Genomic DNA, 27,546 nt, shown 5'->3' on the forward strand with positions numbered 1-27,546 from the left:
CTCTGTTAGATGCCATACACTTACCGACATCTATCGCTATCATGAAGTGCAAAGCACATACGAAAGTTACTGACATTATTTCCCAAGGTAATGATCTAGCAGATCGCACAGCCAAGCTTACAGCACAGACTCTAGACATTCCAGTTAACATGACACACACTCCAGATCCGATTACATGTATGACAGTTAAGGACCCTACCCAAGATGTCATAGATATCCAGTTACATGCTACTCCCGATGAAATCAAGAAATGGTCTGAACAAGGAGGGGTCCAGACAGATCAAGGATGGTTAACAAAGGGTAGAGCCACATGGTTTCTCCCCGACTCTATGGTTCAAGTCATCATTAATACCGCACATAGTCCAGCACATTTAGGAGAAAAAGCAATGTTAGACAGTATCCAGAACATTTGGTTTAACAAGCATTTACGAGCTGCAGCCAAGCAGAAAGTCCGTACCTGTATGATATGTTGTCAGTTTAATCCAGGTAAAAGTGTCCCGGTGGAACAAGGGGGATTCCAGCCTCCTGACCACCCTTTTGAGGTCCTCCAGATGGATTATATTCAGATGGAGCGATGTCGAGGTTTCAAGTATGTCCTTGTAGTTGTATGCGCTTTGTCCAGATGGACAGAAGCATATCCAGTCCCAGATTACACAGCCGCGACCACTGCCAAGCAGTTGGTTCGTGAATTCTTCCCTCGATATGGACTCCCTAGAGTCGTATATTCTGATAACGGTCAGCCATTCTCATCTGAACTGATGAAGCACGTTTCCCTGTTGTTGGGGTACCAGTGGAAGTTTCATTGTGTACGCCATCCTGAAGCAGCCGGTCTAGTCGAGAGACATAATCAGACTCTGAAAATTCGAATTGCCAAAATATGTAAAGATAAGGGTGTGGACTGGCTAGTAGCTCTGCCAGTTGCTTTGTTTTATATGCGCATGGTCGCACATTCCAGATCAGGTCTGTCCCCGTATGAGGTCGTATTCGGCCGCCCCCCTAACATGTGGGGTACTCCTAGACCCCGAAGTATTACTGATGTTTCATGTAATATGCTGACAGATTACCTAGCTTCCTTGATGTCTGCCCTCAACTCATGTCGTTCACAGGTTGCCGCCGCATTTCCAGACAATACCGAGGTGGCACCGCATGAAATCGTTCCAGGTTCGATGGTGCTCGTCCGGAACTTTGACAGATCAAGTCCGCTGGAGCCACGTTGGAAGGAGCCCCGTCAGGTCCTCCTCACCACCCGTACAGCTGTGAAATTGGAAGGACGCCGCGGCTGGGTGCACCTTTCGCACGTCAAGAAATTCTACGGATTGAAACCGGTCTCCAAGAACATTTCCCAGGATATCAAGACTTGTCAAAACATTGTTCCTAAGGACTGTCCCGCAAATGACATTGACACAACCCCTCCCCTGTTAGAGAAAACTCCGCAGCAGGAGTATAAGCAAAAGCTAAGGTCTAGTAAAATAAGTCAGCCAGTTTGATTGTCTAAGTCCTCCCCTAGGTGAAACGGTTAGACTGTTTCTGACATGTATAAAATAGACCCCCATAGTGAGAGAGTTAGTCAAAACTCAAACCGATGTATCGTTTTTCTAAGTTTCATATTATTTCTCAGCATAATGATTTCCTGCACTAGTTACGCATTTTTCCTGTGTTTTCCAGTTCCTCATGTAAATAAGCCTTCTAATGTTACAGTAGAGCACACGTTTAGTGATCTGCCTCCTCACGAATATTCATACCGCCTCGCTATGCGTAACAATACATTTATCCGCATGTTACATTACTCACACCAGACCAGCAATGCCACTAATTGTTGGGTGTGTGGTCGACTCCCCCCTTTCCAGACGTCAAAGGGAGTTCTGCCACTTTTTCCTTATCCTTTTTCACATAATGGTTCATGTGGAGCATGGTCCACGTTAACGTCATCCTCAACAGATATGTCTTTTCTTAACAGTACATGTTTCCCAGACAAGCAAGGTTTCCCCCACAGAACAGGTTTAGATCTAGAAAATGAAGTGTATAATTTAGGTAACTATTCGTCGAATTTCATGGTCCTGAATGTTCAGTCTGATACTACTCCAGACTCACCTGCTATTTCAGTATTACCAGTCAAAGGCGAATTATGTGTCCGAAATAATGGTTCTGTACACGTAGGACATAGTGATTGTATTACTATTATCAAGTATAGTGACAGTGGGAAATCTATTTTTAAAGCTTCACGTCATTCTTATTTTGTTTGTGGTCAAACTGCATATGTTCGTCTGCCCCTCGATTGGGAGGGAACCTGTTACATTGCCTTCCTACTGCCACCTGTTTTCCTAGCCCCACCTGACTACCATAGGAATTCCTTCCTAGTACATACTAGACACAAGAGAAACCTCCCGATTGTCGATTATACTGAAACTGCTGCAGAGCAATTCATTGATATTGATAAAGGTGTGTTCCCTTATTTAGGTACAGTTGTAAACAGTAAGCTAATCCGTAGGTTAACAAGAACCCTTGAAGCAGTAGTAGATGAGACTGCCTCCGCTCTAGGTAACTTAACCGAAGAGCAATCCTTTATGAGAATTGTTGTGCTCCAGAATCGTCTCGTCCTTGACGTCATACTGGCCGATAGGGGCGGGGCCTGTAGAGTCATCGGATCCAGTTGTTGCATTTTCATTCCAAATAACGCGCCGTCTGTTTATTCAGCTATAACCAGACTTCATAAAATTGCCCATCTGTTACACCAAGATCCAGGCACCTGGACATGGTCCGGTTGGTTCTGGAATATAATTTCCGCCTGGGGATGGAAAGTCCTGTCCTTTCTAGGTATCGCAGTAGCGATCATATTCAGCTGCTGCCTCTGTATACAATGTGGCCCTGCGATTTGCGGCATGTGTGCTACCTCTTGTATTCCTAGTCCCAAGCCCCGTTCTAAATCTCGTTCCAAGACAATTCGAGATGAACAAATGGTACTGTATGAAATGATAGATGGTATCATGAATATTGATGTTTCCTGATGGAAACGTAGTGACAAGGAGGGAATGTGGAAAAGTAAATTTTGTCATGTTCTGTGTCCCTACGTGTCATCCATCATATGTTATGTGTGCATGACCAATATGCATATGTTATTCCCCATGTCCGATTCAAGACGCAATTATAGTTGTGTCCACCTCTGATCTGCCATTTCCTAGTCCTCATGAGTAATATGAGTGTCAGGCCTATGTAAAGCTACGTTGCCACGTTTCTCAGTGTGCACGTTATTTCATTATAAAGTCCTCGTTTCCAGGCCTCAAAAGGGCCTGGACACTAGATTCAGCTCCTGTCTCCAGAAGCCTCGCTGAGGAGCGATACAGCCCCCACCTGTATCCTCGACCTTTCACTTACTTCCTGCCTCGCAGTGCCCGGTGCAGCTTGGCTCTGCCTCTGAGTCTGCCAAGACTATATTATGATTCCCGTTATCAGTTTAGTCCTCCTTCTCTGCATTCCTAAGCTACTGAACTGCATCAATAGTTTCCGTCATTGTCTAGCCTATGCGGCTCCATATTAAGAGAAATACTGTATTTAATGGTCATTTAATATTCTTCATCACGCATTACATGTAGAATAAATGCATGCTCTAGTCTTAGAGTCAGTTAGCTTTTCCCCTCATGACTTCTAGTTTATATCAACATGTTCCCTAAACATCAGATACTAGATAGGGTTTAGGTACATGTCGCTCCGACCCTCCAGACTTTAGTCTCTGCTCCTAGCACAGAGTTCATAGCCCCCAGCTTCTCCTCGTAACACGTCATTGCCAGTTTGCGCGCACCATCAGGTTAGAGGTCCCGGCTCCTTAGGTAGCCCCCTCCTATGTTTCCGCCCATTCATGACATATTCTGTTACGTTTGCATCACATGTCTGAGTTACACCTTCTTTTTACTCTTATCTTTCGCGACTGCTACGCGTCACACCCACTGCTACGCCTACCGCAATGTAATGCTATGTGTTCGCGCTATGTATATATGCTCATGTATTGTTATTAAAAGTTAGCGCGCTCATCCCAGCCCCAGCAGCTGCTGGGCCCTGTCATCCTATTCCTATGCAGGTTGTCCTGTTCCTGTCCTTGTGCTGTATTAAACCTGCAAAACTCCTTCTACCTCGAATCTTGACTCTTATTTATTGAGCTATCTGTTATTCATTCATTCACTCAAAAATAGATCCGGTATTATTTATTTATATACCACAAAAGAAGAGAGCATCTGGGGATGTTGGGTCTCCCGGACTGGGCATGCGTAACCACCCGGTCCATGGCCACCCGCACCATCCCTAGACCAGAAGAACCAGAATGGGCAGCGCCTCCGCCCTCGATCACTCCAGAAGAAGACTTCCCCCAGACCGACCACCCGGACCCCACCCCAGAGGGGTCCACACAGCCCCCCGAGCTTCCCGACCTGGCTCAGTGGCGTCAAGAAGGGGGGCCCACCCAGGAACAATTCCGGCAGGAGCAAAAGACCTGCCCCTCCCTCGAGGGATTGCGACAGCAAGCGCTCGCCCAGAGCCAAGGCGACACCACCGGGGCCCACTGGGTTTATTGGGACAATGATCTCTTGTACAGCGAACAGAAAATCGCAGAACTGGGGGCCGGGCGAGTGCTGGTGGTGCCCCTCCACTTCAGAGACTTCCTGTTGAACCTAGCCCACGATGTCCCCCTGGCCGGGCACCTGGGCCAAGACAAGACCTACCACCGCCTGGTGACTCACTTTTTTTGGCCCAAAATGAGGAACGATGTATCCAACCATTGCCGGTCCTGCCCGACCTGCCAGGCCAGTGGGAAGAGCGGCCGCAAACTCAAGGCACCGCTACAACCATTCCCCGTGGTGACCACCCCGTTCGAAAGGGTGGGAATAGACATTGTGGGGCCCCTGGACCCCCGAACAGCACAGGGACATCGCTTCATCCTGGTCCTGGTGGATCACGCTACCCGCTATCCTGAGGCGGTCCCCCTTCGTACGATAACAGCCCCAGTAGTGGGTCGAGCCTTGATGGGGATCTTCTCTCGAGTGGGCTTCCCCCGAGAAGTCGTCAGCGACAGGGGTACGAACTTTATCTCAAAATACATGAAGTCCCTCTGGCAACAGTGTGGGGTCACCTACCGATTCACGACCCCCTATCACCCTCAAGGGAACGGACTGGTTGAGCGGTTCAACCGCACGCTCAAAGGGATGATTGGGGGGTTGGAAGAGCCCCTCCGTCGCCAGTGGGATGTGCTACTACCGTGCCTTCTCTTTGCCTACCGAGAAGTCCCCCAGAAGTCCCTCGGCTTCAGCCCTTTCGAACTCTTGTATGGACACCCGGTGCGAGGCCCGCTCAGCCTAGTCAAAGAAGGCTGGGAAATGCCCCCTCTAAAGAACCCTCCAGATGTTTTCAAGTACCTCCTAACCCTCCGCAACCAGACCAGAAGGTTCAGAGAGATGGCAAAGGCAAACCTGGAGGCCAGCCAGGAGGACATGAAAAGGTGGTACGATAGAAATGCATCCTCCATCGAATTTGAACCCGGTCAACAAGTGTGGGTAATGTCTCCCACCGAACCATGCGCCCTGCAAGACAAATGGACGGGGCCCTTCAAAGTAATCGAGCGCAAGAGCCCTGTCACCTATCTCATCGATATGGAATCTTCCCGAAACCCTCTCCGGGTCCTCCACGCTAATAGACTGAAACCCCACTTTGTACGCTCCGAACTCAGCCTCCTGATGGCAACCGACAATGGAACCGAGGAGGACTCCGAACCCCTCCCTGACCTCCTACGGTCACGGGAGAAGGACGGCTCCGTGGACGGGGTCCGACTCTCGGAGGCCCTCACCCTGGAACAGCGCCAAGGCTGCCGAGTCCTCCTGCTACAGTTCTCCACCCTGTTCTCCCTCACCCCAGGGGTCACCCCCTGGTGCTTACACGACGTGGACACGGGAGACAGTCCCCCTATCCGCCATCGGGCCTACCGCGTACCAGATCGGGTACGGGCCTGCATCCAAGAGGAGGTGGCCAAGATGCTCACCCTCGGGATCATCGAGCCCTCAGACAGCCCCTGGGCCAGCCCAGTGGTACTGGTCCCCAAAGCGGCCGCCCCCGGCACCACGCCGGAGCTCCGGTTCTGCGTCGACTACCGGGGCTTGAATGCGGTCACCAGAACAGACGCACACCCCATCCCCCGAGCAGATGAACTAATCGACCGCATGGGAGCTGCCCGCTACCTCAGCATCTTCGACCTGACAGCGGGCTACTGGCAGATCGGTCTCACACCCCGGGCCCAAGAACGATCTGCATTCTCTACCCCGGATGGCCACTATCACTTCAAGGTCATGCCATTCGGCATGAAGAATGCCCCAGCAACCTTTCAGCAGCTAGTAAACCAGGTCCTGGCAGGACTCGAAGGATTCAGTGCCGCCTACCTGGACGATATCGCTGTGTACAGCCACCACTGGTCCGACCACCTCCACCACCTCCGAGAGGTGCTACAGGCCCTCCAACGAGCTGGCCTCACGATCAAGGCCAGCAAATGCCAAATTGGCCAGGGGTCCGTGACCTATCTCGGGCACCAGGTGGGAAGCGGTCTGGTGGCCCCTCTGCAACTCAAGATCGCGGCCATCCAGTCGTGGCAGTCCCCCATCACCCAGACCGAGGTCCGCGCCTTCTTGGGACTCACGGGCTACTACCGACGGTTCGTGAGGGACTATGGCAGCATCGTAGGGCCCCTCACGGAACTCACCTCCAAAAACCAACCAAAGAAGGTCAACTGGACCCCAGACTGTCAAGCGGCCTTCGAGAAGCTGAAGGCCGCCATGTGCTCCGCCCCGGTGCTCCAGGCCCCCGACTACAGTCGGGAATTTATCGTCCAAACAGATGCCTCCGACCATGGCGTTGGGGCAGTCCTTTCCCAGCTGAACCCCGAAGGACTTGACCAGCCAGTGGCTTTCATCAGCAGACGGCTCCTGGCCCGAGAACAACGCTGGAGCACCATCGAGAGGGAGGCCTTCGCCGTGGTGTGGGCCCTCAAAAAGCTCCGGCCTTATCTCTTCGGCACCCACTTCCGGGTCCAGACCGATGATCGACCCCTGCAATGGCTCATGCAGATGCGGGGGGAAAACCCGAAACTACTACGTTGGTCCATCTCCCTGCAGGGGATGGACTTCACTGTGGAACATCGACCCGGCCAGGACCACGCCAACGCGGATGGCCTGTCCCGCTTTTTCCGCCTCGACGAGGAGAGTCCCCAAGAAGATGGGTGACTCTCCCCGCCTTCAGCTGGGGGGGACGCATGTTGGACAGGCCACATGAAGGGCTCGCTCCCTCCCCGCAGGACAGGGCCCGGGCCACCGTCAGCACCATTGCCCGGCCCAGCCGCCATCTTGGACACGGCACCACGCGGCCGCGCGGCCCCAGCCCGACCCCAACCCTGGGCCTGGCCAGGCCCCGACATCCCGGCACCACCCTCCACCCAGGAGGTGAACGGCCCACTTGGCAGGTCAATGGGAGTACGAAGTGTCGACGGCTCTCCCCCGCCAGGTGCCGAGCACCCCCAGCCTCCTCGGACGCTGGCTCCACCCCCCTGCTGGGTGTCTGGACTCCCTCATCCCAGACCTCCCGACCTCCAAGAGCGAGGGTCCGGACATCAAAGGGCGCCGGACCTATAACTGAGGCAGCCCCAGGACAGGAAGGCAGTTGTATCCTGGAGTCGAGAGACACCGCGACGAACTCATCCTTGACGGACTGTTGGCGCTGCCACAGCCCTGCCTTGTGAACTATTGTCCTGCCTGCTGGCGCTGCCGCGGCCCTCTGCAACCTTCATCCTCGTGGGACCTGCTGGCGCTGCCGCGGCCCTCTGCAACCTGCATTCTCGTGGGACCTGCTGGCGCTGCCGCGGCCCGTTGTAACCTTCATCCTCGTGGGACCTGCTGGCGCTGCCGCGGCCCGTTGCAACCTGCATTCTCGTGGGACCTGCTGGCGCTGCCGCGGCCCGTTGTAACCTTCATCCTCGTTGGGACCTGCTGGCGCTGCCGCGGCCCGTGCCACCTACGACCTCTTCGGGACCTGCTGGCGCTGCCGCGGTCTGACCCATCCGAACACCGAGCTCGAGGATTGTGAGCTATCACCGTTACACACCCGTACCCGTGGGTACCAAGACTGTCCCGCTACCCCCTTCCCTTACTAGAGACTAGAATTGAGAGGATCATCGTGTCCTGATCGCCCTGTATCGTACCACTCTACTACCCGAAGTGCCTATAAGAGGTGTTACCCTAAGCTTTGTGTGGTGTCCATCTGTGGGGGGGAAGTTACCTGTCTGTGCGATCACTCTGCTCGGCCGACCCTCCAGGTCCCCGTCTAACAGTAATGCTGCTCTTACCAAGTGGTTGGAAATGCTGTGGTTTTTTTTGAATGCAAACAGGGGTTCCTTATGCAACATTTGGTCTAAATCTTTGACCAGATGCCAATTCTGTTTCACTACTTTCTTTAAACCATTTGAATTAGGACAGAAGGTTGACACGAATACCATCCTATCCGTATTCTTTTTTGGTCTCCTTTCTAATAAGCATTCTCTTGGTGTCCACCATGCTCTCTTGCGTGATTTCCTGAGGAGTTTTTTAGGGTATCCGCGTTGTATTAAATTATTGGTTAGGACCTCTGCATGCCTTAGATATTCCTGCTTTTCTGTGCAGTTCCGGCGAATCCGAAGATACTGCCCGTAGGGTAAATTTTCTTTGAGGCTGCGTGGGTGATTACTCCCGAAATGTAATGCTTTATTCCGATCCGTGGGCTTTTTATATAGCGTTGTTACCAGCCCGCCCATGGAGGGATATACTTCCACATCCAAGAATGGCATTTTGTCACATGAATAGTCCAGACTGAAATGGATCATTGGCACTCTGTTGTTGAGCCATTGATGGAAGTTTTTTAAGTCTTCTTCTGACCCCGTCCATACAAAGAACACATCATCAAAAAACTTGCGGAATTTGCTCTTAAAAAAAACTACTTCAACTTCAATGGGCAATTTTTCTTTCAAACAGGAGGGGTGGCGATGGGTTGCCCCTTTGCTCCAGAATTAGCCATCCTATTCATGGTAAAGTATGAGGAAACATTCGTTTTCACAAATAATCCGTTCTCCCAATGGATAACTAATTGGCATCGCTTTATTGACGATGTGTTCTTTGTATGGACGGGGTCAGAAGAAGACTTAAAAAACTTCCATCAATGGCTCAACAACAGAGTGCCAATGATCCATTTCAGTCTGGACTATTCATGTGACAAAATGCCATTCTTGGATGTGGAAGTATATCCCTCCATGGGCGGGCTGGTAACAACGCTATATAAAAAGCCCACGGATCGGAATAAAGCATTACATTTCGGGAGTAATCACCCACGCAGCCTCAAAGAAAATTTACCCTACGGGCAGTATCTTCGGATTCGCCGGAACTGCACAGAAAAGCAGGAATATCTAAGGCATGCAGAGGTCCTAACCAATAATTTAATACAACGCGGATACCCTAAAAAACTCCTCAGGAAATCACGCAAGAGAGCATGGTGGACACCAAGAGAATGCTTATTAGAAAGGAGACCAAAAAAGAATACGGATAGGATGGTATTCGTGTCAACCTTCTGTCCTAATTCAAATGGTTTAAAGAAAGTAGTGAAACAGAATTGGCATCTGGTCAAAGATTTAGACCAAATGTTGCATAAGGAACCCCTGTTTGCATTCAAAAAAAACCACAGCATTTCCAACCACTTGGTAAGAGCAGCATTACCCATGACTAAAAATCCAGATCTGAGAAATATGTTACGTCTTCCTCCCATTCAAGGCCACCACAAGTGCGGCCATTGTTCATGTTGTGAGTCTACAAAAGAAGGCAAAATATTCACTCATGGTTCAACAAATTGGAAACACGAAACATTCTCGAATTGTAAAACGAGGTTTGTTGTGTATGGAATTTTGTGCCCATGCGACCTCTTGTACATTGGGAAAACCAATCAAGAGGTTCGAGTAAGAATCCAGCAGCACAAATCTAGAATTAAGAATAGTGTTGTGAATGCCCCTTTGGTCAACCATTGGAAAGAAAAGAACCACCATGAAAGTGAATTAACGTGGACAGTCATATCCAAAGTGGAAAATGACATCAGAGGAGGCGATTTGGATGCTAAATTGATAAAAAGAGAGGCCATGCTCATTTTGAAATTTAACACTGTGTTCTCTGGATTAAATGAACTGTCGGAAATTTTCAAACTATAAGCTAGGCCAACCTGCCATGTAGGAATACATGGACAAAATGAGGATCAAGACTGGGCGCATGTGACCCCCCAAAACCGCCCCCCCTCCCTTCTTTACCCGACATTACAGGTGTTGCACCAGCTACACGAAATAATGGCTGCCGCACCTTTTAACTGCACCCGGGGCAAATTGCAAGAAATTCTCAACATCGCGGACAATGCCTTCACGGAGGATTAAATCCAACATTTGCCGCTCACCCGCCATAACACACGCACAACTGCGGTACACATTCTGCCGCTAAGGGCGAACCAACTACATCAGCCAAAAGTGTATCAACAATTGTCAACATGGTGAGATAACTGGGAACAACAAAGTTGGGCCGTTGTTCACACGCAACCGCCGGGGACTACATTACCCACAACCCTAGAGTAACCAGGAAGTGCCTGCAAATTGATGCAGCGTTCAGACGCCGGGTGTTTCAGACGCGAGTGAGCCACCGATTACCTTGTAAGTTCCACCAACTTTTTACAATCATCACGATCATCCGCAGTAATGGAGATAATTCACAAATGCGCTTTCAATGGTTTGTTCCCCTAGAACGGCAAAGAATAAAATTGCTAAACGAACGGAAACGCTTTTGAATACAACACGCCTGCCTCGCCCCAAACAGGTAAACAGTGCGTGCTTGATTCGGTCCTTTCCTCGGAGCAACTTGAGAATTGCAACCAACAATGTTTTCGTTGTTGTCTCCCCACAGACAGGCGAGCCAGGTAAATCTGGGAGCGCACTGTGATTCCAAAGTAAGTCAGGGCGATGAATGCCATGTTGGGTGCCAGTGTGCTGGTTTTGCGAATGCTTTTCTGATTTGGTCATGTGCTGTTGTTGCTTTTTAGATTGGGATCACAACCCTTCTAGCTGGTCTTGTCGAGCGCAAGGTAGGTGAGGACACTTGAGTTGCAGGGGTAGGGCAATGAAGAGATTGTGTTTCCCCCCCCCAACAATAGATTTGTTGCTTTTTCATTACAGATTGGTCCTGAAGAGAACTACGCAAGAATGGTAGTTCGAAACGCGTAGACCCCGTTAATAGCCTAAAAAATTTATTATTGAATCTCTAACGTAGAAAAATTTGTAAAGACTGAAAAAAACAATTGGCTTGTGTTACTGGAGAGTGTATCCAGTAACTTTTCGAATCATTTATGTTTTGTTGTGAGTTTGTCTATCTGTAGTGGATTGAGTGTTGTATGAGTGGAGATTGAATGGTGAATAAGTTGTATTACACTGTAAATATCTAACAAATTTTGTTACCACTGTATTTGATATTTGTTGTGCACTCCAGGTTTTTAATATTTGTACAATATATTGTTAGATCATTTTGAAATAGAAGTGCTTAAATGAAAACGAAAAAAGATTAAAACAAACAGAATTTATTTCACTGAAAACATATTGTTTGGATCATATGTTTATTTAAGTAATGTTATTTTGAAAAAGTAGTGGCATTTGCAACTGTTTTGTTTCTTATACAACCCTCACCCACGGCTAAAGTGTCACCCTCCACTGGTGCCAGCATTATGGGGCAGAGCCACCGCTGCTTGTGCATCTACGGTGCTGTCTACCTCCACCAAACCTTGAGCCTTAACGCGCAATGACACAGCCCTGACACGCACCTGATCATGGCGTTGGGAACCACCAGCTCATCCACCAGTTGGCTAAGCTCGCTGCGTACAGACTGGCGGTTCTTCAGCTTGATGTTCATGGTGATGGACTGCTCCTGCAGGGTCTGGATCTCAGAGCTGATGCTGCTCAGATCGCACTGGAAGGAGCTGAGCATCTGCTCCATGCGCTGCGGGAGAGGGTTGAAGGGCACAATATGAGATCAAGTGCTGCATACCAGGCAGAAGAATGCATAATAACCCACCTTGTGGGTGGTGTCTTTTGTATGTGAAATGGTTTAATGCTTAATAAAAAGACAAATTTGAAGAAAAAAAAAAAAAGAGTAGGTGCACAAGGATAGGGTATTACTAAAGCTTCTGGGCTATCTATGTACCGCTGTCTGTAACCTGTGTGATGCTGGGGAGCAGGACTTGGAACATTTGTTGCTCACATGCCCAAACGTGACAGTGGTAAAGGCAAGAAAAAGGTTCTTACGACCAATTTACACAAAATGTAGAATTAACTCTGTACAGGAATTGATCATACTATGTAAAGCTCCACCGAATGAGTTTGTCTGCTACAATCTATACAAATTTTTAAAACCTATTTTAACTTTGTAGTAGAATGAAAACCTTTCTTTTTAACAAAACTGTTTACAATTGTATATTATGTACTGAATATTTGTGGTTCTCTGTGGAGAGCTAAACCAAATAAATTAAACTTGAACATGAACATTCAGTGCCTGTAGGAAGGTAGATCCCTGACTATGGTTGCCCCCAACTTTTTGCCTGGTGTTTTGCTGGTTTTCTGACTTAGTTGACCTGGGGCCCTGCTATTCAGGACCCCAGGCCTACTGCTCTCTGTAAAATGGATTCCATGTACCTTAGGTACATATCTAAATTGGATACTGAGTCACCTTACCAGTCCCTGTACAGTGTACCTTAGGTACCCAGGGCATAGGTGTACCCAGGGCCTACCAGGGACTGCAGCATGTATTATGCCACCCCTGGCTGGCCATCCAAATCTGACACAACTGGCTGCTTGACAGCTGGGGCAAGGTGGTGTAATCACCCTTTGCTTTAGATATAGTATACCTATATCTAACCCTAAAAATGGACACACAGATCTCCTATCAGTCACTCCTATGGCAGGCCTTAACAATCCTGAAGGCAGAGTGCTTGGAATCGTGTGAGATGGTGCTCTGGCATGAGCTGAGCCTGTCTGCGGCTTTCGGGATCCATCCCTTAGCCGTTTCCATGATATCGCATACCATATACTCTTAAGTGCATTATAATCCTCGCGGTTATATGCCAACTCTGGTATCGCTTTATCAAAACATGTCGAGTAAGGTGTCATACGAATTGGAATACTAACCCCTCGCCAATTCTGGCGACGGGGTTAGCATTCCACCCTTCTAGAGGGACACGACATGTATGTAACCCCTAACCCCGGTTAAAGTCAAACAGAGCCTCAGCTCCACAAAATGGATGCTGCCACCGAGACACAAGTCTGCCCTCCTGCTGCTGGGAGTCCTCCCAGAGCAGGAGATAAGGACAAAGGGTTTCCTGCCAGGGGCGGTGCCAGCACCGTCCCAGACAGGGTTTTGTGTATTGTAGGTAGGCAGGGCTTTAGAGGAAGGTGACTGCACGTGGCACCCCGGTGCTCACTGTGCATAGGCTGGCTGGAACCAGTTCCAGGGTCACTCCAGACCCTGTGCTGGGGAAAAGCCCGCCAAGGAAGTGGGTGTAACCACCCCCCTCCTAGTCCCACCCCTAGGGCAGGACTTAGTCGCGTGCCAGCCCCTTTTTACAGGATAAAGGTAGGAACTGGCCCCCTTCCAAATCAGATCATCTTTGAATCCTGAAACTACTTTCCACGAAAGGAACTCAAGACTTCTTCCTAAGATTTCTCCCTTGTGACTAAGGAGTAGTCACCCTGCATCCGCAGGCACCATCTTAAGAACACTGCGGTCTGCTGCAAGTCTCTCCTCCGGATCAAGACTGCCCAGCTCGACGAGAACCGGCTTCCCTGGCACCTCTGACCTCTACCTACATCATCAGTCACGCTGGCTCTGCAGATCTCACGGACCAGGAGGCGTTGTCGGCGACCAGGATGGAGAGGCGAGCTGTCCCACGATGGATGAAGCTGTTGGCGTCGAAGTTACCCCGGATTGGGCAACAAGCCTTGGCTAATTCAAGCCCACGCGGTGGACTCAAAATGGCGTCTTGAGTGGACCAGGAGGGTCCGGGGTGCTCCTCTTTTGGAAGGGAGCAAGGGCCAGCCTGGAGCAACCAGACCAGCAGCAGAAATGTTGTCGGGCGTCGTTCAGAAGGCCACAAGCCAGCGGGCTAGTAGCCAAACAACGCGGTGAGCAGCAAGAGACAAAGGTCTTGAGGTAGTCAGAAGGCTAACCAGGACCAACTTAGACTTACTTGGGCTAGGATCTGGGGGACCCCCAGTACTAACCCGAAGTGGGCCTAACCTTGGAGTTAGGAGAGATAGATCTCTTTCTAGGGACTCCAATAGATCTCTGCACTCTAATGCCTCTTCTCAGGGGAGAAGGAATCCTCCACAGAGGAGATTTACTTCCCCTCAGAGAAGGGAGCATGAAGCTAGGATGAGACAAGCTGAACTAAGGATTGAAAGGGAAGAAATTGCCCTGGCCAAAGAGAAGCTTGCCCTGGCAAGAGAGCAGCAGATGAGTGGGTTAGCTCCCACTGGTGGCAGCAATCTCTCAAGAGAAAAAGAGAAGGGTTTAGATACTAAACACCTGACTAAAATAGTGCCCCCCTTTAAGCAAGGGGATGACATCCAGAAATGGATGGCTGCTCTGGAGAGGGCCTGCACTGTGCAGTGCATTCCCCAGAGTCAGTGGGCAGCTATACTGTGGCTCTCCTTTGATGGCAAAGGTAGAGATAAGCTCCTCACTACTAGAGTTGAGGATGCTAATAATTACCAGGTCCTGAAAAATGCACTGGTTGATGGGTTTGGCTTAACCACTGAGCAGTACAGGTTGCTGTTCAGGGATACCCAGAAAACTCAGTCTCAGGACTGGTCTGACTTTGTTGATTGTGCCACTAAGGCTTTGGAAGGCTGGCTACTGGGTAGCAAGGTTACTTACTTCACAGGATTGTATAATCTTATTATGAGAGAGCAAGTCTTAAATAATTGTCAGAACCAGTTATTACACCAGCACCTGGTAGACTCTGATCTGACCTCTCCACAAGAATTGGGTAAGAGGGCAGACAAATGGGTCAGAACCAGGATTAGGCCCAAGAACCAAGGTGGTGACCAGAAAAAGGAATCAACCAAGCCTCAAGAGAAGGGTGGGAATAAATCTCCAGATCAAACCACATCAGGGCCCCAAAAATCCTCTGAGGGGGGTGGGTCCCAGAATCCTTCCAACAACCAGAAGAAACCTTATTGTTATCCCTGTAAACAGGTGGGTCATTTAAAAACTGACAGCAGTTGCCCAAAGAATAACAATAAGGAAAACATACCCCCAAGTAACATTCCCAAACCTCCTGTTACTACTAGTAGTAATCCCCCAGGTGGTGGGAGTGCCCCCAAGAATTTGGGTGCATTTACTTTGGGAGTTCCTGGGGACTCTGGCCTAACCAGGTCCCCAAACTTAGATACTCTTGTCTGTGAGACTGGCATGGGGTTTGCCAACTTCACAACTTGTCCCAACACTTTGGGCAAGTACAGACAGGAGCCCCTCATCAATGGTATAAAAGTTGAGGCCTATAGAGATACAGGGGCTAGCATCACTATGGTGACTGAGAGTCTAGTCCCCTCAAGGCAACTTTTACCTGGGGCCACATACCAGGTGACCAATATTGATGGAGTACAGAGAGATCATCCCATGGCAGTGGTCAATCTCAGCTAGGGAGGTGTCACTGGCCACAAGAGAGTGGCAGTGTCACCAAACTTGCCTGTAGATTGCCTACTGGGGAATGATTTGGAGCTCTCAGCCTGGGCTGAAGTAGAGCAAGAAACCCATTCTAAAATGGTAAATACCCATGGTAAGGTTAGTGGGGCAGTGATAGCCACAGCCCCAGTCCAAGATGTCCTCCCTGAACAGGTCAGGAGGGTTGTGCCAGTCACAACCCAATCTCAGACAACTTCCTTCCCAGAACAGGTTGTCAAGGCTGTCATGGTAACAGCCCACACCCAAACTGAGCCCCCTCCTGAAAAGGTTGGGAGAGTTGTGATGGCCACAGCTCAAACTCAGACAGATGATAGTGTTGTGAAGCCTGAAACTATGGATCACTCCACTCAGACAGAGAGCATTGAGGAGGAAGAGAAATCTCCCTCCCACCAGACTTTAGGAAAAGATCAGCCTCCTCAGGGAACTGATCTGACCCCTTGTGAAGAAACTGCCACAGAGGTAGTCAGGCCTAGCGTGGAAGAACCCCTGATGTCAGTGGACCCTTCCAAGATGGGACCCAGTCTGGAGCAGGTAACCTGCCCCTCTCTACCCTGCCTCAGTCAGCCCAGGGCTGTAGAGGTCAGGGAGGCCAGTGGTGGACCCCAAGGGGCCCCCTGTCCAAAAGAATTTCCCAATCAGCAGATTAAGGGCACTGAAGCTAGTAGTCCTAGCCCAGTGAAAATAAAACATACTCCTGAGGGATCCCCCTTAAAATTAGTTAGGGACCTCCCACAGATGGACACTGTTGGGCACAGCCAAACTTGGGACCAGAGGGCCCCAGACCTGACCTGTCCCTCCAGTAAGCCAAACAGAGGGACCCAACCTCCAGCTGTAGGTAGCCAGAGGTTGACCCTGAGAGCCCAAAACAACTCAGTCTTGGAAAGAAAGGCCTCTATGGTGGAAAATGATTGGAGGAAGCTGAGCCCAAAATTAGTGGAGCCTCACTTCAGTACTCCATTTCAGCACCAGCCTTTTCCTTTGCCAAAACACACCATAGGTAGAGATTCCCTATGGTGGAGACCCTCAGATACCCTTAGGGTGAGGGATTGCTTAGTGGACCATGAGATAGGGGGTAACCATGCCAGTGCTGTTACTTCCTTATATGGCCACTCAGGCAATATAGGCTTACCTGGCAAGGCTAGCCTTATCTCCTTTCGTTTGGGGGGGGTTATGTAGGAAGGTAGATCCCTGACTATGGTTGCCCCCAACTTTTTGCCTGGTGTTTTGCTGGTTTTCTGACTTAGTTGACCTGGGGCCCTGCTATTCAGGACCCCAGGCCTACTGCTCTCTGTAAAATGGATTCCATGTACCTTAGGTACATATCTAAATTGGATACTGAGTCACCTTACCAGTCCCTGTACAGTGTACCTTAGGTACCCAGGGCATAGGTGTACCCAGGGCCTACCAGGGGCTGCAGCATGTATTATGCCACCCCTGGCTGGCCATCCAAATCTGACACAACTGGCTGCTTGACAGCTGGGGCAAGGTGGTGTAATCACCCTTTGCTTTAGATATAGTATACCTATATCTAACCCTAAAAATGGACACACAGATCTCCTATCAGTCACTCCTATGGCAGGCCTTAACAATCCTGAAGGCAGAGTGCTTGGAATCGTGTGAGATGGTGCTCTGGCATGAGCTGAGCCTGTCTGCGGCTTTCGGGATCCATCCCTTAGCCGTTTCCATGATATCGCATACCATATACTCTTAAGTGCATTATAATCCTCGCGGTTATATGCCAACTCTGGTATCGCTTTATCAAAACATGTCGAGTAAGGTGTCATACGAATTGGAATACTAACCCCTCGCCAATTCTGGCGACGGGGTTAGCATTCCACCCTTCTAGAGGGACACGACATGTATGTAACCCCTAACCCCGGTTAAAGTCAAACAGAGCCTCAGCTCCACAAAATGGATGCTGCCACCGAGACACAAGTCTGCCCTCCTGCTGCTGGGAGTCCTCCCAGAGCAGGAGATAAGGACAAAGGGTTTCCTGCCAGGGGCGGTGCCAGCACCGTCCCAGACAGGGTTTTGTGTATTGTAGGTAGGCAGGGCTTTAGAGGAAGGTGACTGCACGTGGCACCCCGGTGCTCACTGTGCATAGGCTGGCTGGAACCAGTTCCAGGGTCACTCCAGACCCTGTGCTGGGGAAAAGCCCGCCAAGGAAGTGGGTGTAACCACCCCCCTCCTAGTCCCACCCCTAGGGCAGGACTTAGTCGCGTGCCAGCCCCTTTTTGCAGGATAAAGGTAGGAACTGGCCCCCTTCCAAATCAGATCATCTTTGAATCCTGAAACTACTTTCCACGAAAGGAACTCAAGACTTCTTCCTAAGATTTCTCCCTTGTGACTAAGGAGTAGTCACCCTGCATCCGCAGGCACCATCTTAAGAACACTGCGGTCTGCTGCAAGTCTCTCCTCCGGATCAAGACTGCCCAGCTCGACGAGAACCGGCTTCCCTGGCACCTCTGACCTCTACCTACATCATCAGTCACGCTGAGATTCGTGGGTGTGACGAGACCTCGAGGGACCGGCCATCTTCAAGACTGCACGACTTCTTTCCAGCAAGCCCGCCGAGTAATTTCCTGGTGAGTGCTTTGGGGTCCGAGAAGCCCCGACCCTGAGCAGCTCCAGCACCGAAGTGCAGCCTCCCAGCATCTCCACGATCTGCGTGGGGCCCTTCTGCTCTTTGCTGCTCACCGCGTTGTTTGGCTACTAGCCCGCTGGCTTGTGGCCTTCTGAACGACGCCCGACGACATTTCTGCTGCTGGTCTGGTTGCTCCAGGCTGGCCCTTGCTCCCTTCCAAAAGAGGAGCACCCCGGACCCTCCTGGTCCACTCAAGACGCCATTTTGAGTCCACCGCGTGGGCTTGAATTAGCCAAGGCTTGTTGCCCAATCCGGGGTAACTTCGACGCCGACAGCTTCATCCATCGTGGGACAGCTCGCCTCTCCATCCTGGTCGCCGACAACGCCTCCTGGTCCGTGAGATCTGCAGAGCCAGCGTCGCCCACTCACCTAGTCGAGGTGACTTCGCCCGGTGCCATCCTGGTGCCCACTTAATCACTGGCTAGTGATTCAAGAACTTGGTCCCCTCTGCTTTCAGGTTTTCTTCTTCCTTGATCCAGGCTTGGATCCATCGAACTTTTCTTCACTGGTCGAGAGCCAGCAACTTCCTTCTTCCAGGCTCCTGGTCCGGCAACGAGATTCCCGACGTCTTTTCAGACCTATGCAGCTGCAGCCCCTGGGCTAGGTAACTTCGGCACTTCGGTGTCCCAGCATAGCCTCACTATCCTAGGGTCAGGATCCACTGTCGTTTTCTTCCCACCAGGTCGGGTTCGCCCGTGAACACTAACTTTGCCTTTACTAGCTCCCATAGACTTTGTCCCGCATCCCGCGTGAGAGTGCACACTCTGCACCCGAGTCCCCTAGGTCTCCTAGAAGTAATCTAACGATTCTATAGTCAAGTCCTAGCGAGTCCAAAGCCTATTAGTACTGTACTTACCTGCTAGTAATTTCGCATTCCACTTTTTAAGTATATGGTTTTTCGTGCCACTCGGGCATTTGTGTATAACGTGCTAACTTAAGTATTTTCATAAGAGTTTTGTTGTGTGCCTAGCACCCTGTCCTCATAAAGAGTACAGGGTTGTTGTGATTCTAATAAATACACTGTTTATTTTCATAACACTTGTGTGGTGTCCTTTCACTGGGTGTTCAAGGGGTAATGTGATGGTAAAACAGCTGGCTTAACACGCCCTCTAGAGTCTTAGCCTTAGACTGCTCGTATCCATGCTACTAGGATAGCTGGTCTATAAGGTTGACTTACAACCAATCATCAATAAGGGTTGTTTGGACTGATATATAGTGATCACTAGAATAGTGAGCACTGCACATCAGGCCAACTTCTCACAGTGCCTCATTGCAGGGCCCACTCTCCTGGCTTCCACTGGATTTCCCACAGCTTGAAAACTGCACTATTCCCAGTGCCCAGCCCCTCCTGCACCCTCACAGCAGGAAAGCACGAGTTACAATAATACACCAGATACCGGCATTGTACCAACACTCAGGCTATGTGCCAGGTGGCCAAGTACCTGGGACATCAGCTCAGCATTTCCCAAGCTCTTCATTGTTGGTGCTGCTAAGGACAAAGTCTGCAGGGCATGAACATTTGCTGATCTATCAGCACACCAACTTCACAGGGCCCCCAAGCACCCCTGTGGCTCTCCTGAATTTTAGATTTGGGGCCCACGCTCTGAGTCTGCCACCACTGCTGCTTAATCAGCTCGCTTAGTTTCATTTTTAAATTTCTATAGCCTATTTATGTTATGTTTGGATCCATAGTCTACTTCAAACTCTGCTTTCACATTCTTCCAATATGAATATGTAGACCTCCACTGGGGGTTTCTGGAAGAAGTATGTGGATCTATCCCCCTTTGCTCATATGGCAGTCCGCTCCTCTTCCATCAAGGTTAAATGTTCGGTTTCAGCATCTTTGTGCTTTGATTCCTTGTTGCCAGTTTATAGCCTTCCCAGGATCCACTCAGTGACGTATTTTCAGTCGGTTTAGCCGTAAAGCTTTCCAGTGTCTTGGATGGGTCGTGCTTAGGGTTTCATCTGAAAGTTTTACCGCACTGTACTTTGCAGCAACAGCACTGACTCCTGCTAACTTTCCCCTTGGGTACGTACAACAGATGCTGTTTTAGAAATCTATGCTGGGGAGGAAACACAATCCCTATCTGTCATAAGGCAATCCTAGTCTTGTGATGGTAGGATATCTTATCTTGTGCACATCAGGTCATATGGTGAGAATACTCCCTACTCACGGACTCGCCTCTCAGGCCGGGATCCCTGTGAACCACCCTTCCGTACTTGACAAGAGGCCTCATGCTTACATTTCAGTATTTTACACACTGCTCTAGACAGCAGCCCTAGGTATGATTATTAGGCCTTCCTGTTGAAATGGAAAAAGGCCTGTTCTCCCAAAGTCTTTATCTTATAATGGTGATTCCACTAAAGACACCCTGACTGCATAGACAAGTAATGGAAAGAAAAGCAATTACAGGTGGCTTGTGAAATGATTGGCTGTTAAACTAGGAAGGACAGATGGGCCACCTACGCGCCCTCGAAAATTGCACTGTGATGGAGAGAACTAGCCTTGTTTTAAGGTTAGAAAATGGGGAAGCGTAGATGACTGTCTAGAGTAAAGCTGGTGATCCAGACAGAAGACAACCATGAGGGAAACACCTGACAAAAAGAAAGGTGGTTATAGGTCACAAAAGAAAACAGAGGTAGTGCAGCAGCCAAGTCATGAGGCCTGTGCAAGATATATATAATCACAAACATGGGAGTTCAGTCTTACCTCGAGGATGGTGTCACAGGCTGTAATCTGATTGTGCAGAGAGGCGATGTTCTGGCTCTCTTTAATATCTGAGCAACAAACCAAGTTAAGAAAAAAACAGGAAGCATAAAGAAATCCTCACAAAACAAATACATCAGCCATGTTTCTGTATGCTTCTAACTATCCAGAGGAAAGCGTGCGCAGTTCCAACCAACCAGTGCGCACTACACTCATAGCCATTGTTCACTGCTATATTTGTGAGACTACACTTCAAGGGGAGGTGTGAAAGGGCTTCTATGAGCATTTCCTAATGTTACATACATTAGGGCCAAGTTGTTTGCTAACATGCCACTGTTTTGTGCAATAAATGTGTTAAGAGTGAGTACTTTAAGTGAGGAGCCTAGAAGCTAGGCTTGCTTGTTTAAATAAAGTAGCTGATAAAATGTGTGCTAGATTTGTTTAAGACTTTATCTGATACTCTTTTACAAACACAGCAGTTAAAATATGGCTACAAGAAGCCATGCGGGTTCTGTTTTGAAGGAAGACAGGACCAGTGTCCTGTGTAACAAAATATAGCTGGACATGAGCTGTAGCCTCCTCACCCTACGGGGCACCATGATTGAGAAAGGTTAAGAAGATGCTGCTGCTAGGACTAGGACAGACATATATGGACCGATTGCTGGAGGGATGCTAAAATGTGATGTCATGACTTCACCTGGATGGCAAAATAAGGCAGGTGGAAGGCTTTACATGACATGGCATATTATTACAAGCTGACTAATCAATCATGGGACTTGTAAAGCGTGACTACTCACCCATAAGGGTCTCAAGGTAATGCTTTACAACTATGCTGTTAGACAGCTAGTCATAGCTTAGGTGGAGTGCAGACTAACCGATGAGGGATGTGTGATCAAATAGGATTGAGGTTCATCTAACCTTTGTCCAAATATGTTTAATTATTGCTGAGCTGCTCACAATATTTACAATTACGCTAACGCACATGGTTTGCAGAGTAAATGTGTAAAATATATAACCATGTAGTTTAATTTACCAACTACTGTGTGTTCGCTGATTTTGGGGTACGGGCGGGGCTCTATATACCACCTGCAGAAGAGGGGTTCTCCTGTAAGTTTTGTCTGAATCCTAACACACTCCCTGGACATAACTCCCTAGTGAAGGAAGGACACTCACTTGCCAACCCTCCTTTTCGCTGAAACGGCTGCAGTATATTTTTGGGCCTCGGGTAATCTACTTGGTGTGACCCCAATAATGTGGGCCTAACACGACAAAGGCTTGCAGATTACACTTGCCGCTAGCCAACGTGAGCAAGACTTTCATGGGGAGAATGCCATTTTCCCTAAACATTCACAAAGGGACTGAGTACTTTACTATTAGTCTTGCTTGGAGCGAAGGAAAGTTGCACTTTGAGACAGTGCTAATTTGAGTCACTCTGGGCAGCAAAGCAAAGAGGAGAACAATCAGACCCTATTAGAAGCAATCCTTTGTCTACCCCAGCACTACCCACACCTGCTCTTTGGTAAATGTAGGTTCCACACCACCTGTCCAGTTCCGCTGTGTTCTGCAAAACCAGCAGTGCATGCGCGCTCAATGACCTCACTTCCTCTTCCGGGTTTAGATGTGTTTTAAGAAGCAGATGTAATGCTCGACAGGCAGCAATAGAACAAAAAATTCTACTAATGACGCCACTGCTGCCACCCGAGCACTTATCTCTCTCACTGACGGGATCAGATGGGCATCTGATAAAGTGTACGGGAACTGTTAGTCTAAGCACAAGGGTCTATCTTATGTTTAAGTATCGTAAGTGCATATAATATGCTGCGAACTGAGAAAGCGTAGGTTGTAGAGCCATCAAAACATCAGGATTCTTCCTGTTTATGATGCCAACGGAAAGGGTTCTGTGTATGAGGGAGTGATTGCGCTCAGCTGTGTACCTGACAGGTTTGCTCGAGAATTGCTTTTATCCTTGATCTTCCACGTGAAAATCTATCGACACCCTAACCGGGTTGGAATTATCACCAGTTAAGGGGGATTGATCCTCTTGCTTCCACTGGAAGTAAGCCCTGAAGAGTCCGAGTGTATTATACTCAGACGAAACACGTGTCGGCTGGCGCTGTCTAGTACGAGTATTAAAGATATGAGACCAACAGGCGTCAACTGTTCTTGCTCTTTTTTGGTGGACTCATAAACTGACATATTATATGTTGCATTGTATGTGTGTGCACAGGTGTTGTGTTCCAGGACCGCCTTGTGTTACCAGGAGTCTTCCACACCGAAATATTTCACAGAAGGGGTTTCAACTTTTGCAAATACAGTGGAATTTGAGGCCCGATAGGGATGGACAGGCAGGGCCTGTCAGTATCGTGACAAAGCCCTCAATCTAGCCACGACAAGTGTCTGTACATTGATGGTCAATCATAGATGATGTCTGGATGTACGTTTTACTATATTTGAACACAATCCCCAGCTCAGGCACAATATCCACGTAAAGAAAGGATACAATCCTTGATGGACGCATGCTCGATCTGCTGCAGCTCCAGTTCCACCTGCTTGGAGTACTGCCTCAAATCCACGCCCTGCAAGGAGGTCAATGAGGGGAAATTCATCAGTCGACAGCCTCCCAATGTTCCTTTGAGACAAAACACCTTAATCCTTTGATGTCACACTCAGCAACAGTGAGGAAGAACTTGGCTAAGGGAGTGTAGCCTACACCACAGCCAGTAATTATGAGCCCAAGTGCAGTACTGCCGGCTCTAGTCAGTATCTAAGCAAGTGACACAAGTAGGCACAACCACTGCAGAAGGTAGTGAATAATATCAAAGCCGCAGAGACAAACTCAAAACACAACATGTTCACCAAATCATACCCGACAGACAAAGCTACCAAGGCCCTCATTACAAGAGGTCAGTTAAAATTAATTTGACTTCCCCGCCCCGGAATTACAATTGCAGAGGGTCGCAGTAATTCTGTGCACTGGGAAACAACTATTGATAATGCCAATATTGGAACTCTATTTCATGTCATTTAAAAAATGATATGAAAAAATCCATTTATTGATGAACCAGATATAAATGTTTGCAATATATTACATGGTGATAATCTACACACTAAAGAAGTCAGTGCGTAGAAAAGTAATTTGTAAATAAATAAGTAAATGAATGTACGAGAGAGACCATGACATAACAGCAATGTTTATCAGATACTTAATAAATTAGAGGTGATTCAACCTTCGCGGGAACAATTGTTTGTATTCTTTACAATGTCAACCAAAGTATATCCAGCAACACAACTGCTGAGAGGTTTACAATGAAACAACATCAACCAAAGCATATCCAGCAACACAACTGCTGAGAGGTTTACAATGAAACAACACCAACCAAAGCATATCCAGCAACACAACTGCTGAGAGAGTTAACAATGAAACAACATCAACCAATGCATATCCATCAACACAACTGAGGAGAGGTTTACAATGAAACAACATCAACCAAAGCATATGCAGCAACACAACTTCTGAAAGAGTTAACAATGAAACAACATCAACCAAAGCATATCCAGCAACACAACTGCTGAGAGAGTTAACAATGAAACAACACCAACCAAAGCATATCCAGCAACACAACTGCTGAGAGAGTTAACAATGAAACAACATCAACCAATGCATATCCATCAACACAACTGAGGAGAGGTTTACAATGAAACAACATCAACCAAAGCATATGCAGCAACACAACTTCTGAAAGAGTTAACAATGAAACAACATCAACCAAAGCATATCCAGCAACACAACTGCTGAGAGGTTTACAATGAAACAACACCAACCAAAGCATATCCAGCAACACAACTGCTGAGAGGTTAACAATGAAACAACATCAACCAATGCATATCCATCAACACAACTGCTGAGAGGTTAACAATGAAACAACATCAACCAATGCATATCCATCAACACAACTGCTGAGAGGTTTACAATGAAACAACACCAACCAATGCATATCCATCAACACAACTGCTGAGAGGTTTACAATGAAACAACACCAACCAAAGCATATCCAGCAACACAACTGCTGAGAGGTTAACAATGAAACAACACCAACCAATGCATATCCATCAACACAACTGCTGAGAGGTTTACAATGAAACAACACCAACCAAAGCATATCCAGCAACACAACTGCTGAGAGGTTAACAATGAAACAACATCAACCAAAGCATATCCAGCAACACAACTGCTGAGAGGTTAACAATGAAACAACATCAACCAAAGCATATCCAGCAACACAACTGCTGAGAGGTTAACAATGAAACAACATCAACCAAAGCATATCCATCAACACAACTGCTGAGAGGTTAACAATGAAACAACATCAACCAACGCATATCCATCAACACAACTGCTGAGAGGTTTACAATGAAACAACACCAACCGAAGCATATCCAGCAACACAACTGCTGAGAGGTTTACAATGAAACAACATCAACCAATGCATATCCAGCAACACAACTGCTGAGAGGTTAACAATGAAACAACATCAACCAAAGCATATCCAGCAACACAACTGCTGAGAGGTTAACAATGAAACAACATCAACCAAAGCATATCCAGCAACACAACTGCTGAGAGGTTTACAATGAAACAACACCAACCGAAGCATATCCAGCAACACAACTGCTGAGAGGTTTACAATGAAACAACACCAACCAAAGCATATCCAGCAACACAACTGCTGAGAGAGTTAACAATGAAACAACACCAACCAAAGCATATCCAGCAACACAACTGCTGAGAGAGTTAACAATGAAACAACATCAACCAATGCATATCCATCAACACAACTGAGGAGAGGTTTACAATGAAACAACATCAACCAAAGCATATGCAGCAACACAACTTCTGAAAGAGTTAACAATGAAACAACATCAACCAAAGCATATCCAGCAACACAACTGCTGAGAGGTTAACAATGAAACAACATCAACCAATGCATATCCATCAACACAACTGAGGAGAGGTTTACAATGAAACAACATCAACCAAAGCATATGCAGCAACACAACTTCTGAAAGAGTTAACAATGAAACAACATCAACCAAAGCATATCCAGCAACACAACTGCTGAGAGGTTTACAATGAAACAACACCAACCAAAGCATATCCAGCAACACAACTGCTGAGAGGTTAACAATGAAACAACATCAACCAATGCATATCCATCAACACAACTGAGGAGAGGTTTACAATGAAACAACATCAACCAAAGCATATCCAGCAACACAACTGCTGAGAGGTTTACAATGAAACAACACCAACCAAAGCATATCCAGCAACACAACTGCTGAGAGAGTTAACAATGAAACAACACCAACCAAAGCATATCCAGCAACACAACTGCTGAGAGAGTTAACAATGAAACAACATCAACCAATGCATATCCATCAACACAACTGAGGAGAGGTTTACAATGAAACAACATCAACCAAAGCATATGCAGCAACACAACTTCTGAAAGAGTTAACAATGAAACAACATCAACCAAAGCATATCCAGCAACACAACTGCTGAGAGGTTAACAATGAAACAACATCAACCAATGCATATCCATCAACACAACTGAGGAGAGGTTTACAATGAAACAACATCAACCAAAGCATATGCAGCAACACAACTTCTGAAAGAGTTAACAATGAAACAACATCAACCAAAGCATATCCAGCAACACAACTGCTGAGAGGTTTACAATGAAACAACACCAACCAAAGCATATCCAGCAACACAACTGCTGAGAGGTTAACAATGAAACAACATCAACCAAAGCATATCCAGCAACACAACTGCTGAGAGGTTAACAATGAAACAACATCAACCAAAGCATATCCAGCAACACAACTGCTGAGAGGTTAACAATGAAACAACATCAACCAAAGCATATCCAGCAACACAACTGCTGAGAGGTTTACAATGAAACAACACCAACCGAAGCATATCCAGCAACACAACTGCTGAGAGGTTTACAATGAAACAACATCAACCAATGCATATCCAGCAACACAACTGCTGAGAGGTTAACAATGAAACAACATCAACCAAAGCATATCCAGCAACACAACTGCTGAGAGGTTAACAATGAAACAACATCAACCAAAGCATATCCAGCAACACAACTGCTGAGAGGTTTACAATGAAACAACACCAACCGAAGCATATCCAGCAACACAACTGCTGAGAGGTTTACAATGAAACAACACCAACCAAAGCATATCCAGCAACACAACTGCTGAGAGGTTTACAATGAAACAACACCAACCAAAGCATATCCAGCAACACAACTGCTGAGAGGTTAACAATGAAACAACATCAACCAATGCATATCCATCAACACAACTGCTGAGAG

General features: G+C 47.9%; 1 protein-coding gene across 1 annotated transcript in view; it reads right to left on the minus strand.

Annotated features, from left to right (window-relative positions):
- VPS52 (VPS52 subunit of GARP complex) overlaps positions 1-27,546 on the minus strand; it is an 87,591-nt gene that overhangs the window by 55,909 nt on the left and 4,136 nt on the right. Inside the window, exons 4-6 of the mRNA XM_078641611.1 lie at positions 23,655-23,730; positions 21,158-21,225; positions 11,887-12,062 (exon numbers count right to left, since the gene is read on the minus strand). Coding sequence (XP_078497737.1) covers positions 11,887-12,062; positions 21,158-21,225; positions 23,655-23,730 — 320 coding nt within the window. The remainder of the gene's footprint in view (positions 1-11,886; positions 12,063-21,157; positions 21,226-23,654; positions 23,731-27,546) is intronic.

Source organism: Lissotriton helveticus, chromosome 5_1 (assembly GCF_964261635.1).
Source record: "Lissotriton helveticus chromosome 5_1, aLisHel1.1, whole genome shotgun sequence".
In the NCBI taxonomy this organism is placed as follows: Eukaryota; Metazoa; Chordata; class Amphibia; order Caudata; family Salamandridae; genus Lissotriton; species Lissotriton helveticus.